The 15,685-nt window shown below is 37.5% G+C and overlaps 3 protein-coding genes across 4 annotated transcripts; 2 read left to right on the forward strand and 1 right to left on the reverse strand.

Annotated features, from left to right (window-relative positions):
* Positions 1–523: 523 nt before the first annotated feature.
* LOC107048321 (ras-related protein Rab-9B) lies at positions 524–4,300 on the forward strand. The gene is made up of 2 exons (XM_015271451.1): positions 524–1,642; positions 2,100–4,300. The coding sequence occupies exons 1-2, from the start codon at positions 1,217–1,219 to the stop codon at positions 2,358–2,360; spliced, it is 687 nt and encodes a 228-aa protein (XP_015126937.1). The 5' UTR covers positions 524–1,216; the 3' UTR covers positions 2,361–4,300.
* LOC107048320 (high affinity copper uptake protein 1) lies at positions 3,505–11,398 on the reverse strand. Of its 2 annotated transcripts, XM_015271449.2 has the most exons (5): positions 11,322–11,398; positions 7,380–7,613; positions 6,826–7,058; positions 6,272–6,301; positions 3,505–5,595 (listed from the first exon to the last, which is right to left on the reverse strand). In XM_015271449.2, exons 1-5 carry the CDS (start codon positions 11,337–11,339, stop codon positions 5,394–5,396), a joined length of 717 nt encoding a protein of 238 aa, XP_015126935.1. In that variant the 5' UTR covers positions 11,340–11,398; the 3' UTR covers positions 3,505–5,393. The 2 variants fall into 2 exon arrangements, with proteins under 2 accessions (XP_015126935.1, XP_015126936.1); XM_015271450.2 differs by lacking the exon at positions 6,272–6,301.
* A 113-nt stretch (positions 11,399–11,511) lies between these two features.
* LOC107048241 (anaphase-promoting complex subunit 15) lies at positions 11,512–12,651 on the forward strand. The gene is made up of 3 exons (XM_015271321.1): positions 11,512–11,860; positions 11,936–11,995; positions 12,355–12,651. Exons 1-3 carry the CDS (start codon positions 11,735–11,737, stop codon positions 12,571–12,573), a joined length of 405 nt encoding a protein of 134 aa, XP_015126807.1. The 5' UTR covers positions 11,512–11,734; the 3' UTR covers positions 12,574–12,651.
* The last annotated feature ends 3,034 nt before the right edge of the window (positions 12,652–15,685 follow it).

Genomic DNA, 15,685 nt, shown 5'->3' on the forward strand with positions numbered 1-15,685 from the left:
CCGTCCGCGACCACTCACAAAGAGAACTGACGCTCGGGCTCGACATGGCGTCGCGACTCTCCCCCTCGCGCATGCGCACGCCCACCTACCTCTTGCGCATGCGCGCGGTTGAATTCAAACATCAAATGAAATTATTAATGATTCATTTTTAAAAAGTGTTTGAATCGTATTGTTTATTTTCACAAGTGAATAAAATAGACAGTTTTTAATTCCCGACAACGGGGAATTACAAGAGTAAAAGTGAACAATTGTTTTCCATTTTTAAGGGATTTTTCCAGAGTTTAAAATGAGCCCTGACTCAGCCATCAGAGATATTGGAGATGTTGACGATTAAGAGGGTCAAAATCCCTTATTTAAGTATAAGTTTTTTTCTTTCTCATTTATTTATTTATTCATCCATTTTATTTGAGATAATTCGTTCACGGAAATTATCTTACCTAGATGACCGTCATCTCTCCGCTCCAGGGATGAGACCACTCCACCCAGTCCTTGAAACAGCTGATCGATACAGCCTCAACTAGTTTTCACTCTAAAATAGTGGCAGAAGTGCTCATGTCCCAGTGTCAGGCACGGGCGTTTCTTCCTCGTTTCCTCCTCGTTTTATTGTTCTGTTGTGTTCTGTTCTCGTGATGCTCCAGCCGTCAGTGATGTGTCAGGTGTGTTTTTTCGATAGAGAATCGCGGGAAGCATCGATCGTCGAGGTCAAAGGACAGTTGTGAGGATCTCCAGAGGGATTAGACTGCGAGTCGAGCCCTCGGAGGCGCTCGAGCTTTTCGAATCATTGTTGACTGTTTAGGAGTTTCGTTCATCAGTTATGAGGCGGTGTGGGGTCTGTGGTGCGTGACAATGACTCAGGGACTGCGCTGGGATTAATTACGAAGGGAGACAAAGAGATTAATTCAGAGTGTTGCGGGATTATTCGGTGTTTTCAACGGCTGATTGGAGAAAAATTGAGGAATTAAGGATTTGGAATTTTTTGGAGTGCTCAATCGAGTGCACAACTGTTTTTTATTCGGGCAAATTAATTTATCATTTGAATTTTTTTTTATAATTGAGGTTATTTAATTAATTATTAATTTTCATTTTTTTAAAATTAATTTTTCTATGAGCTCGGATTTTCTTGGAGTGTTTAATCAAGTTTTGAACTGTTTTTATTGAGGGGAATTGATTAATAAATAGTTAAATTGAACAATCTATTTAAAAAATTGAGGAGAAAATGAATAATTCAGTGGCAGCAGCTCCCAGGACGTCGATAGCATCGAATCGCAACTCCCACAGGTCGACCCTCCTGAAGGTGGTTATCCTGGGGGACGGAGGGGTCGGCAAGTCCTGCCTGATGAACAGATTTGTTTCCAATCACTTCGACGAACACAGTTTTCACACTATTGGGGTGGAGTTCCTGAACAAGGACATTGAGATCAATGGGGAGGCGTACACTCTCCAGATTTGGGACACTGCGGGCCAGGAGAGGTTCAAAACCCTCAGGACACCGTTCTACAGGGGCTCCGACATATGCCTGCTGACCTACGCTGTTGACGACAGGACGAGCTTCAAGAATTTGGCGCTCTGGAGGTCGGAGTTTCTTTATTATGCCGATGTGCAGGATGGAGCGCTCTTTCCGTTCATTGTCGTTGGGAACAAGGTACTTTTTTTTGTTGAATATAAATGAAAATTTTTATAATTTACATCAATCTTTCATTCAGGGAATTCCTGAATTGTACCATTTTTTTTCATTGATGTTCGTCATTTTTTCATTGGAACGTCAATTTTTTATAAATCACAATTGCGATTTTATCGAGTTCATTAAATACTACGAGGCGATACAAATGATTAGGCTGAATACACTTGGATTTTAAAAAACAAAAGCTCCTGTCAATTGCGCTGACTTCGTTTAGGTTTTAATTCACGAGTCCAGTAGTTGAACGGCATTTTCTCGAGAACGAGTGGGTCTGCGAGAAAATGCCCCGGAACATTTTTTGTAGGAAATTGAATTCTACACAAAAAATGTCCCACAACATTTTCCTCCAGAACCCCTCGTTATTGATATAATCAGACGTTCAGCAAAGATGAAGAAAATATCAACGTTTTTATTTTTCCAGGTTGATGTACCAGACCTGGAGAAGCAGATCTCCACCGAGGAAGCTCGCGCCTGGTGCGCGGAGAACGGCAATCCCCCACTAGTGGAAACATCAGCGAAAAATGCGACCAATGTCGAGGAGGCTTTTGGCGCAGCTGTGACAGCCTGGGCGAAACTCGAAGCCAAATTGGAACGGCCTTTCGTCGAAGACACTGTGGATTTATCGAAACAGCAGTCACCCCATCGCTCCAGCTGCTGTATGCCCATGACCAGTGCCGAGTAGGCAGCAGGGAAAAATGCAGCAGTGAGTGCCCAGCCCCGATATCTCGACGATTTGAGACTGGAGAATGGACAGTGCAAATTAAATTATTTTTGTTATTCAACCAAAGGAAATTGATTTTTCTTGCTCGAGAGAGTTTTGGGTTTCAAGCGTTGAAACAATGTCCATTGTTGATGATGATACGTGTCCATGAGAAATTGTGATGATGCTATTGAAGGAATGAGTGATTCTGGAGTGAAGTTTTCATGAAAAAATTCAAGTTTTTGTTGGGAATTTTTTGATTATTTTGATAATGAGAGGATTTAGACGAAATTTCTGAGGGAATTTTTTTTTATACAGAATTAAAATAGTTTTGTAACGTTAATTCCAGCATTAACGTTAAGTTAATTAAATCGGATAATGTCAAGGCCAATGGGACGTCTTTTCTAAAGGCCTAACTGTCTGGATAACGAGGGGTTCTACATGAAAATGTTATGAGACATGACAAAATGTTTTTTGGTATTTTCTGGTAGATCTACTCGTTCTCGAGATAATCCTTTTGAACCACTCGATTCCTGAGTTGAAACCAAAACGAAGGCATGGCAATTAACAGCAGCTTTTGTTTTTAGGTGTAATAACAAAATAATATGAATGGAATTGTGAACCAGGCATAGACTGCCTGTAGCACAAAACTATAAATAAATATATATTTGTAATGGCATGAGAGAAGTAAACAAATTATAATAAGAATAAATCAGCACTCACTTACGTTATCACGTGCCACAATTAAATGATTCAGATAAAAAATACTGAGTAATATTCTCAATAATCGTATTACTCAACGAATTGTACATAATTACAAACAAATAATTGAACAATAAGACACTTGAATGCCTGATCTCGAATTTGTGTACATTATTTCTCATTCACATAAAGTTCATTAATTTGAGTTGAACAAATTTTGAAGCATTAATTAAGAAAAAAAAGATGATGAAGTGAAAAAAATTGAGGAAAGGTTGAATTCAACTGGCGAACTAATCATCATCATTAAAAATCATTGAAAATGTCTCTCAATGGGAGAATTTAATCAGCTTGTGGTGCGCTTGTTGATATGCGTTGAATAATCCCAGTATTAGTATTAATAAATAATAAAATAACTAATGAACCATTGTCATGTGATAATGTTTTAATTAATAGTTGGAACGCAGTTAAAATCCACGTGTATTTAGCTTAATCATTTGTATCTGCCTTATAGTAGCTAATGAACTCGAATAAATCGCAATTGATTTACAAAAAATTAACATTTCGATGAAAAAATTACGAAAGTCAACGAAAAAATTGTACAATTCAGGAACTAAAAATTATCTCAACTAGTGCTTGTGAAATTAAATTTTATAATTGAATGATTGATGTAAATTATAATTTTTTAACGATTAAATTATTCATAAATTTGCAGATATGTGTAAGAAAGTTAATTACACTTTAATTAGTCGTATGATAATGACGAGTGAGAGACCCTATCACAAGTGATTGAGTTATCTGGAGGATTGATTACGCAAGCGTTAATCATGCAGTAATAGTTCATAATCATTAAATCGATAATTATGCAAAATTTATCAGGAAAGATATTTTCGGATTGAGCAATTAAGAGAGGGTGAGAAAAAATGGCTCCACTAAATCTTCGATGTCTCTTGAACGAATGATGCATTTTTCAAATTTCACTCTACCAATCCCGAGCTATTGACAACTGAAGGAAGCCATTCTGAGCCAGTCGTGATTTCTTTATGACTCCATCAACGGTCAGACCAACCATATTTTTATCAATCTCCAAACCAATTTTTTACGCAAATGTCAACAACACCTAATGGCTACACTAATTACCTGCGCCTTGAATAAATTTTATATGATAAAAAGAAGGGAATGTGAGGAATAAAGTGAACAATCTGCTTCTTTGAAAAACGAAATAATGTATTGTCTCGTATCTACACTAGACACTAAGTTACTCTAATTATAACTAACGAATTTACAAGCTTAACCAAAGGTTTGTAGGACTAATCGAACGTGGAAATAACTTAATCAAACGAAAACTGGGTTTTTAATCATCTCTGAAGTGATTTGAGCAGAAGAATCAACTGCTCCATCACTTCAGAGATGAATTTATTCGCAAGCCTCTCTCAAACTATCGACTCCGGAGAAAAACGTCAAGAAACCTTTCTCGTGGCCCTCGAAACTTGCCACAAAAATGACAATTACCCTTCACTCCTCAATTTTAAACTTGAAAAGTGGAAAATTGGTATGTAAAATACTGATCAAAATTGCTGTGATGTCATCAATTAAAGGGAAACTACTGTGAGTTTTAAAAGTCGCGAGCTAGCAATATAATTGATCTTCCAAGCATGAGAAATCTCACTCCAATATCCCACAACTTTTCCAACTCATAGTAGTGAGTAAACACTTGTGTGCAGACATTTTTTGTAATAAATTTCAAGGGATCCACAAAAATTTCTCCACCTCTCTCAGATTGCGAGACATTTCCCAAAAACATCACCCCTAAAATGACCTCAAAATTCCAGAAGTTCATATAAAAATTCTATATTCACCTCATCAATAATGCAATATTCAATCATTCTCAAAGCTCAACAGTATTTACATAATTCGTTTTATCACTAAAAATTTCAACTTTATAAGATTCCGGCCCTCATAAAATTAATCATTAGCTCCAATAAAAATGACAATTACCCCTTCACTCCTCAATTTTAAACTTAAAAAGTGGAAAATAACAATTGCATGAGTCTGCTAATTGATGTGTAAAAATACTGCTTAATATTGGTTTGATGGTATCAATTGATTAATTATTATTTAAAAAAATATATTAATAATTTTGGTGAGTCCCATGGGCCAGGTGCCACTGAGACGTCATCCTCATTCATTAAAATATTCGTTTATTGCCTCGTGGGCAATCAACTGGAGATGAGTCTTTTCTTCGTATTATTTGAGACATCCAGGACATTTAAATGAGCCTAATGAGTTGTGTGCGATGGTATCACCGAGACTTAATTAATGACAGTGCTCTGTCACGTCCACAATCACTGATTTCTTCCAGCCAAAGAGGAAATAGCCAATGGCTGCACCCAGAACCACTGCTGAGCAGAGCCACGTGTTGTACGTCATGAAGATCAGCATGAGGAAGTACGACAGAACTATTTGTACGATATGTAGAAATGTTTGGAAGAAATGCATCTGCGAGATCATCGTAGGTCTGCAACACAAAATTTTTACGACTCGTCAGTTTAATTCTTGTGAATTTTTTTAGAATTCCTTCTGTATTGAAAGTCAATGCAATGAGTGAAGTTTTTTCAATGTTATGAAATTTAATTCTCCGCAAAAAATGTCTCACTACATTTTTTACTAAAACTAGTCATTAACGAGATAACTATGAAATAATGAACGATCGTTTTTATTTCATTTGGAAAAGTCATTCTGTTAATTTTACATTTCAATTTTCTCTGATATTTTTCTGTATAACTTCATCATTACAAAAACTTGAATATAGGTGTCCACAGGGTTTTAATCAGAATGCATGCAATTCTGAGTAAGATGCAAGGAAAACAGGCTCAATAAGAAATTAAGAGTCCTCTCCCACAGGCAAAATTTTCCCAATCCCATTGAATTGTCTCCCTGATTGGAAACCCGACAAAAACGTGATTACAATTTCTACGAGAGGGAAATCATAATCTCGAAAGGAAAAAGCGAAGAGGCAAATCTGAAACTTTATTTCCAATCAGTGAGGAAAACTTTTCGAGATGAGATAATTTTTTTTGTGGAGTGGACACTTGATATTTCTTCATGAAACTGGAGATTATAGAGAGGACAGAAGGCAGGAGATCCTGCTGGGGTACATAACATTCTCTACAGATGTTTTGTAATTCACTCACGGTTGTTTATGGATAACTTCGCCGACCATGCTAGAATGGGAAATCAAATATGATAAAAATTAAAAACATGTTTATGAGTGTTCATTCTGTTGAAAATTGCCCATTCGTGTTTGTATGGGCGTGAGATAAGTAAAGAAATTATGATAATAATGAGTCAGCACTCACTACGCTATCACGTGCAACAACTGAATAATTCAGATGAGTTATCGAGAGATATTCTGAAGGATCGTACCACAAGGAATTAAAAATTGCAAACAAAAATTAATTGAATTAAGTTATGTCAAGTCCAACAAAAAATCTATTCCAAATGTATGATTAACTCGATAACGAGGGGTTCTACATGAAAATGTTGTAAGACATTTTTTGTGGAGAATTTAATTTCCTACAAAAAATGTTTTAGGGGATTTTCTCGTAGACCCACGCCAACTCGAAAAAACCGCAGTTGATTTGCGAAAAATTAACATTTCGACGAAAAAAATTGTACAATTCAATTATCTGCAAATTTGATAAAACTGTGAAAATGATTTTCGTGATGGGATGATGGTGAGACTTACTGGACGACGCGATTATCCTCAGCCACGACGTTCTTCTCAGCTGGCATTGAGACACTCCTGTACTGGAGGGCGTTGTACGTCTTCCAGAAGAGGTACTCACGGTAGTATTTGAGCCCTTCGTATAAAGCCGCCATGATTATAATTCCGATCATCGAGCCGATGAGTCCACCTATCGAGGAGATTTTCCACATGTCGAAGAGGACTGTCTCACAGTAGCCACCGTGGAAAGCCATCTGTGGAGATTTCATTGAGGAATTAATTGGGGAGGACATTAAATAGACGATTTTAATAATTGTCGTTTTCATTGAAGTTAATGATCAATTTTATGAGACCCGGAATCTCCTCAAAGTTTAAATTTTTAACGATAAATCGAATTATGTAAATATTGTTGACCGCTGAGAATGATTGAATATTGGATTATCGATGAGGTGAATATAGAATTTTGACATGAACTTTTGGAATTTTGGGAACATTTTAAAGGTGCAGTATTTTTAAGAAACATTACAAATTTTTTAGTTCTCCTACTTCACTAATAAGTTCAGGCCAACACTCACCGACATCATGCCATGCAACCCATGTCCGCTCCCACTGCAAGCAGAAGCAGTCGCTTCAACCGAGTGGCCCATGGATGCATGGTCCATCCCCCCGTGTCCCATCGCATTGTGGTCCATCGTACCGTGCGCCATTGCGCCCCTGTCCATGTGGTGGTTCTCACTGGCGTGATCCGCTGTGTGATGCCCCTCATGACCACCCGAGGAGTTCATCATGTGGTGGATGTGCTCAGCCATCTAGAAAATTATAATAAAAATGTCCTCAAGATTTTTATTATGCTATGTTCAATCAGATGTCCCACCTTTTTTAATTTAAAAAATTGTGATAGTAGAGACAACTCGAGAAATTCAATCCAAAGCAGTGAAATATTATTTCCTAGAACCCGAGATATTGTTTCCAAAGCTCTCTGATTACTTCAACGCAAATGAATCTATCCTCTACCTCGATTTTTATAAATCCCACCTCCAGCAGTTCGTTATCCATATAGCATTCATTATAACGGACTCATGCCAATTATTTCATTCCGAGAGATGGATTTTCACTCACATCATGTCTGACTATATTTTGGTACCCACTCCTGCGCTCGGACCCCATTAGACAAATATGAATATTGTTGAGTAAACATTCACATAAAATGTAAAAAACTATTATTTCATCTTTTATTTGCGGTCAGTCTAGTAAAATTGATGTGGAAAATTCAAATTTGAGCTCCCGTAGAAGAATTGTATTCCAGAAATATCAGGAAGGTGTTTCGTACCTCGTATTTTTCGATTTTCATATCCACTTGACTCTAAATTTCAATGTTTTCATACGCCGTGGCTATTCGCGATGCCACACGCAGCGTGTCACTCAAAACAACGGCGATAAAGAATACGGCAGTAGCCACGGCGTTAACGGATTGATGCGCAATTTTTTTCACTCAATTAAATTGAAAAATTTGCTAATTACAAATGAGAAAATTTGTTGGTGATTGTCGCTGAGTTTTATTGTTCAATTTTTCAATATTAAATCGCGTGAGTACGATAAAAATGATGAAAGACAGGGCCGGCCACGTAACGTGAAAGTCAGTGCCCCTGATATGTTGGCAATTTAGTTCGAGGGAATGTCTTGCCTCGAGTAACAGTACTAAATCAATTTCCCAGAGTCCATATCCTGAAAGACTTTTTACTATCGAATCTTGATTGATATTTTTTTGTCCCTGAATCACTGGGAAAGAATTAGAAAGGCTACAGATGACTCAATTCTCTCAATGAGTTCCAATCACGCGGAGAAACGAGTCGAAGAGAATAGAAAAAAAATTGAGTGATTTGAATAGAATACCAGAATTCTCTGTTATTTTTTCCCCCAAGCGGCGAAAATAAATAAGCGGAAAGAATGGTTGATTATCACTCATGGTCTACGATAACGTAGACAGTTCAGGTATCGGATAATTCATTCAGTCGCATGGAGTTTCATTGCCAACAACTGAATTCGATAAGTCACGTCTGACGGATTTAACAACTGTGTAATTATCGCGGTAATGAGTGGGTTTAAAGAGAAATGTCATTGGACCTTTTTTCTAGCTGACAAAATTCCCCACAAAAACTGTCTTCTGGCATTTTCACCTAAAACTACTCGTCATCGAGATAATGAAACAATCAACAAGACGTGAGAGATCATTATCCACTCCAGTAACATCAACTTCTTTTGTTAATTCTTAAATTATCTCGTTAATGAATGGATTTGGAAGAAGATAATCGCGCCAAATCATCACTGATTACCGATACAATTCCGAAGGAACCATCAATCTCTCTTCACGATAAATTCCAGATAAGACAAAATTCTCAAATTGAAAAAACAATTTCCTCACTCCGGAAGCCTCTACTCAGTTCACAGTATCGAATAACTGGTATCAGGATCGATATAAAATCGATAAACCGACTTTGTTTGCACTGTCCAGAGGTAATCAATCATTGTAACTCCAAACTAAACAGTAATCACACCTCTATCATTCCTGAAGGCATTTCTCCCTATTTATTCATTAAAATCCAGAAATCCAGATTATTTCATTAAAATTGAATGAAAAAACGATTGCATATTTTTAATCCGTTTATAGAATTGGAATGAACTAGAAAAAATTATTTCGCAGGAATAAAACGACGTAAATAGTATTTTTTTCAATTCAATTATCAAAATACAATTTTATTCGCAATATTTGATGAATGGAAAACAAAAATTATTTCAAATATAATTACAAAATTGTCACATATAATTCAATATTTCATATTTAGAAACTCTTCTGAAACATGAATATTCATTATAATTCGAAATTCACGAAAGAAATGAAAAAAAAATCGCAACTCGTGTCATTTTTCAGAAGGAAATAAACTGAAAACATCAAGCGATAGCAGACGTTAGTTCATCAGAATTTTAATTTCCTCGCATTATCATTCGTGTAAAATGATCCAATCCAAACATTGTAGTGCATAAACAGCAGAAAAAGGCGTCTTATCAGTTCATGTTTTTACAGGATATGCGACCGCACGAAATCAACTTTGAAATATCGCTCAGAACTTTTGGATTTTACCTTTGAAAGATAAAAAATAAAGCGATAATTTGAAATTCATAATTTCTCCTGTCACTGGGGCAACCTTGTGTTGCGTCAGACACGTGCCATTCACTGTATTATGCGCCATTTCAGTCATCCGTACAGTAGTAGTGATCCGAGACCCCTGGAATAATCCCCTGGAATTTCTTATTGAAATTCCGGACATAACTCTGAAATACGAGGAGGTGGAGTCAAAGGCACTCCCTTCAAACTTCAATATCTTCCCTCTGAACGATCTGATCCAACTCCGCGAGCGCTCATTTCAAAAGCAATCAAAGACCTTAAAAATGAAAAAAAAAATTGTCGAAATCGCCTCTGCCGATCTCGATTTATCGCCGATCAAAAATGGAGCATGCAGCACCATTTCCTAAAAAATCGCAAAACTAATTTTCTTCTTCAACTCTTCATATCTCGCGACCAAACGATGCGATTTCGATAAATCAGCACTCACTTTAAGGTAGAAAGTGAGAGCCCAGGTTCTCATCAAAATTCGCGAAATCCCCACTTTTTTCAATTTCAAATATCTCCGGAGTTAATGCCGCGATCTCGACGGCTTGGCGCGCATTTCAAAGAAGAAAAAAAAATCTTCAAAATGAAATTTAAATCATAGAAATTCACTGAACCAATTCCGAGTTACCGCAAATTGGAAACGGAAGAGGAAAAAGTAATTCTAAAATTCCATAGAAAATGTACCTGAAATGAGTGAACGAACTCGTCTATTTCCTCCGGATAAAGAGCATCTCAACAATTAATCGAGAAATTGAAGGGGGAATTGACTGTTGGAACTTTTACCTCGCGCTAATCACGGAAAAACTTTATTGGAATCAATTGGATCAATAGCCACGAATCACTGTCAATTAGAGTTTTGCATGGGGTCGAGACCAGTGGCGAGTTCAAGGATGCATTTTACCCTGGAAAAATGGACAATTTAAAGTGAAAAAACACTGCCGAGTGAGATGAGCACCAGGTGGGGAGGACCCCCGACGTTTGGCCTTTTTTATTGCCAAGTTATTGCTATCGATAAGACATCTGGCCAACATTTTCGCCCGATTTTCATAACCTCGTGACGAAATAACGTTTCGACGATGAGATAACGGCCTTGAGGTGTATCGGTGACATGCGAAAGGTCAATGATGATAATCATTTCGGTGGGATAAATATATTCACGAGTTTTTATTGCTCACCGTGATCACTCCTTTCGACAGGTCAGGTTGTGTCACTTGTTCGGGAAGCGGTGATAATCCGGTTTGGGCTTTTAATTATTTATGAATTTGCACTCGCGGGATTATGGGGTTTAACAGAGGCGATTGTGGGTGCTGGGAACCAACTAAAAGACTGACGGAGACTTTCTACTCACGAACTTGGACGGGAACATCGTACGCGGTAGCCAGTGCAGCTAAAAATCAGAGACTGTTTTTTTTGCGGGCGGCGAGGGTGAAGGGGTGGGGTTTTGACGGGAGAGGGCGCCGGGGGATGGGTGAAGGATTTTTTATCGACTGAAGGTATGTCTTGGAATTATATTCCCAACAAAAAAGTTATCATGAAAATTTTCTCTAAATCAACTCATTATTGAGATAATTACGAAAAATCAAAACTGTTTTATTTAACTCGTTTATCGCGAAATTAGTTTTTCAAATTATTTGAAGATGGCGGAAGTAATGCCTTTTTTCGACTCGTGTCAGATCGCCATTTCTGTTTACGTCGATGCCAATCGTTTCGCGTAGGAAATCAAACGAAATTATTTAGTCAACAGTTTTAATTATTCATAAAATGTCGTTCATGCCACTCTGGCCTAATCTACAGCCCAGGTCCACTGATCCCCTCTGGTTCAATGCAGACAAACCCTGCGACGATGAGGAGGAAGTTGACAAGCTAGAGACTCTGCATCAAACTTGGGTAATTGTTATTAAACCCTCCAACATTTTTTTTATTCAGAAATCATCAGTTACTGATTAATTTATTCGTTTACAGAAAGATAGGACTAGAGCTGCTGGCAGCGATCAAATACCCATTGGAAAATCAGCTAGTGATGTAAGATAACCTCTATTTCATTTCAAAATAAATAAAATGAAGAGAAAAATTGAAAGATTGGATTGTAAAACAGAAAAATTTCGAAGAAAAAATTTGGAAAAATTATTTTTCTGGAGAAAAAAAAGTTTAAACTTGATTATTTAAATAGAAAATATCAATTAATGAACTTCTAAATCTATAAACTGCTTTTCAAGAACAAAGAACAATTTTTCAATTTATTTTTTAAATAAAAAACTTGAAAAATCGATTTTTCAAGGGGAAATGATTTTTAAAAACTGACAGATTGATTCTTCAAAAGAGAAATCAATGAATGATGTTTCAAATTGATTAATTGAATGAATTGATCTGTTTGCAATTAGTTCAGAGGATCAGAAGAAGAGGAGGAAGAGGAAGAAGAGGAGGAGGGAGAGGGAGAGGAGGAAGAGGAGTCTGACACTCATGAGGACGAGGAGGAGGAGTTCGACGAAATCGACATGGAGGTGAGCTACTCGCACCAGCAGCAGAGGTCCAGCCCCACTGACGCTGTTACCGACCCCGTGTCCATCAGAATGGTCACCCAGGGGCCTCGCTACTCTTAAGGAGGACCTGGCATCATGTAAATAAATCATTTGGTCCATTAAGTTCGTTCCTAAATTATTATCTGGAGATAATGTAAATAAATCGATCATTTATGCTTTCGTAAAGATGGGGACGAGTTGTTTTCTCTGTTTAGTATTAATGAACGAGATAATTTAAGAATTAACTGGAGGAGTTGATGTTACTGGAGGGGATAATGATCCCCCTCACGTCTTGTTTCAGGGGAAAATGTCAGAGGACAGTTTTTGTGGGGAATTTGTCAGCTAGAAAAAAGGTCTAATGACATTTCTCTCATATAATTGCACAGTTGATAAATTAATTATCCGTTATCGCAGGCCCTGAGTGATATTCAGCCATTCTTTCCGCTTCTTTATTTAGCCACTTGAAGGAAAAATAGTGGAAGCGAATTCATTGACGAGATAATTCCATTAAAAAATCCTCCACGTCGTTATTTTTAATTTTCCAAGAACTTTGAGTTGCCATTTCTTAGTGAAAATAGTGATACTGCTCTTTGCAGTGTCAGCACATCCCCGAGATCACGGATTACCCATACAAACATTCCTCACCACTTCGATAATTAAATGATGAATAGCGTTACGAAGTTGTAAATCCGCTGAGCAGGAAAAAATCGAGACTTGGATGATACTGGACCGTGAAGTGATTCACCTTGTGGCACGAGTTGCACTTGGGGTCGATGCTTTCGCCACGATTAAGATCCCTCCGATCGTGATCGCACGATTTTATCTCTGGGAAATAACACCGGGCTGCATTATATAGAAACACAGCATCGTGAGAGATCCCAATTCCATCTGTAACTCTCGTCTTATCGTGTTTTAATCTTTTCGCTGTCATTTCGACGAGGGTCGTCTTAATTACGAGTCGAGTAGAGTTTTTGGGCGGATTTTCGCCTTTTTATTCCGCATTTTTTAAATTAAAAACGTGGGAAATGAAAATTGCTTCGATGTTATTAATTAATTATCTGTTATTTTAAAAAATATATTAATCATCATTCATTAAAATATTCGTTGATTGCCTCGTTGGCAATATTATTCGAGACATTGAGGACATTAAAAACATCAGTACTAAAATAATCTCAAAATTCTATATTTATCTCATCAATAATCCAATACTCAATCATTCTCAAAGCTCAACATTATTTACATAATTCGATTGATCACCAAAAATTTCAACTTTCTAAGATTCCGGCCCTCATAAAATTAATCATTATCTTTTAATAAAAATGACAAACGCACAAGTCTGCAAATTGGTGTGAAAAAATACCCCTCAAAATGGGGTTGATGTTATCGATTCATTAATTAATCTACTATTGTCTGAAAATTGTCCATTTCCCTGGAGATTTCCCGATCCGATTTCCCCATGAGGAGGTCAAAACCAGAGGTCCATGTTAAAGGACAAGCGTCAGGAAGGTGTTTGTGCGCGGGCGCGCGCAAGATCGGCGGGCTCTCTTTTGCCTGTTCCGCAGCCGTTCGTTCACCCTTGCGGGGGCACCAACCTGGCTTTACTTCAGTTACTCGCTGAGAGAGCCGACGCCGTACATAAGCCCGTACATAAACATGTATGTACCTAGTGTAAGTGACTATGCGCCGTGAGACTGGCCTCTGAAAAACGAAAACACCCGGAGAAAATGCAACCCCCCCGCCCCCCCAAAAAAAACAAAATCGAGAATCATGACATCTACTCGATTCGCAATTGCGGCGACTCCTATCGAAATGACCGGAATCTCAAAAGTTGAAATTCTTAGTGATAAATCGAATTATGCAAATACTGTTGGGCTTTGAGAATGATTGAATATTGGATTATGGATGGGGTAAATACAGAATTTTTATGTGAACTTCTGGAATTTTGAGATCATTTTAGTGCTGATTTTTTTGGGAAATGTCTCGGAAGATTTTCAGGGTGATTCTGATGTTCTGAATGTCTCGAATAATGTGGAGAAGAGACTCATCGCCAGATAATTGCCACCGCAATCCCTGGCAATCAACGAATACTTTAATGAATGGGGATGACGTATCAATGGCACCTAGCCATAGACTCACTAAAATGATTAATAACAATTAATTAATTGATAACGCCAAACCAATTTTGTGCAGTATTTTTAAATTAAAAATTGAGGAGTAAAGGGGTAATTGTCATTTTTATTGAAGCTAATGATTAATTTTATGATCGTCGGAATCGAATTATGGGAATACTGTTGGGCTTTGAAAATGATTGCGTATCGGATTATTGATGAGGTGAATATAGAATTTTTATGTGACCGCCAATTAAAAACAATTAGCTCCTCCGAACCAATTATCCCAATTAATAACCCAACTTTCCCTCATAAACTCCACCGACCGCAATCAAATAAAACAAACAACCCGCAGATAAAACCGACAATAAAAATCCTGCGATAGGATCGATCCCCAAAACGCAAACATTATTCATCATTCGTCTCTCCAGAATTCCCTCGAGCACTCATCACTCAAGTGCACTCTCTAGATCGCTTGCGATCGAGTAATAAAACTTTCCTTCATCAATCCTTCGCATCCTCCACGAAACAATTAAATTCGTTTCAACATAAAAAAAAATATTAAATTAAAAAATTGGTCTCTTCTTTTTCCTCACCGATCCACCCCTTGCCTCTCTCCCCTCCCCCCTCCCTATCCTCGCCCTTTCTCAAAAACTTGGACAAATCCCTCCACACAAAATTATAAATTAAAGTTTTACTATTCAAAATAAATAAATTCATTTATTTCATTCAAATGAAATTTATTTACATTAAATAAATTATTTTCCTGGATTTAGTGGCCCATTTTGCCCCGAAAACGACTGCTCAACGATCCCTCAGAGATCATTAGAAAAAGGCGGATGTCTCATGAACAGAAATAAAGTTTCATTTTAAAAAATGAAGAAAAAAAAACATTTATTTCATCCAAATACAATTTATTCAATTCAAATAAATCATTTCTCCGGATTTGCTGGTCCATTTTGCCCCCATGGTGCACCAGACCCGCTTAGAGAGTAGATTAGAGGGAGGCAGATGTGTCGTAAACAAAAAATCGAATCGATTTCGCGGCTGGCGCGACAAAGAGGGCGGAGAGGAGAGGGCAGAGG

The sequence above is a fragment of the Diachasma alloeum genome, unplaced genomic scaffold (genome assembly GCF_001412515.2).
Source record: "Diachasma alloeum isolate Michigan unplaced genomic scaffold, Dall2.0 Dall_scaffold_00186, whole genome shotgun sequence".
NCBI lineage: Eukaryota > Metazoa > Arthropoda > Insecta > Hymenoptera > Braconidae > Diachasma > Diachasma alloeum.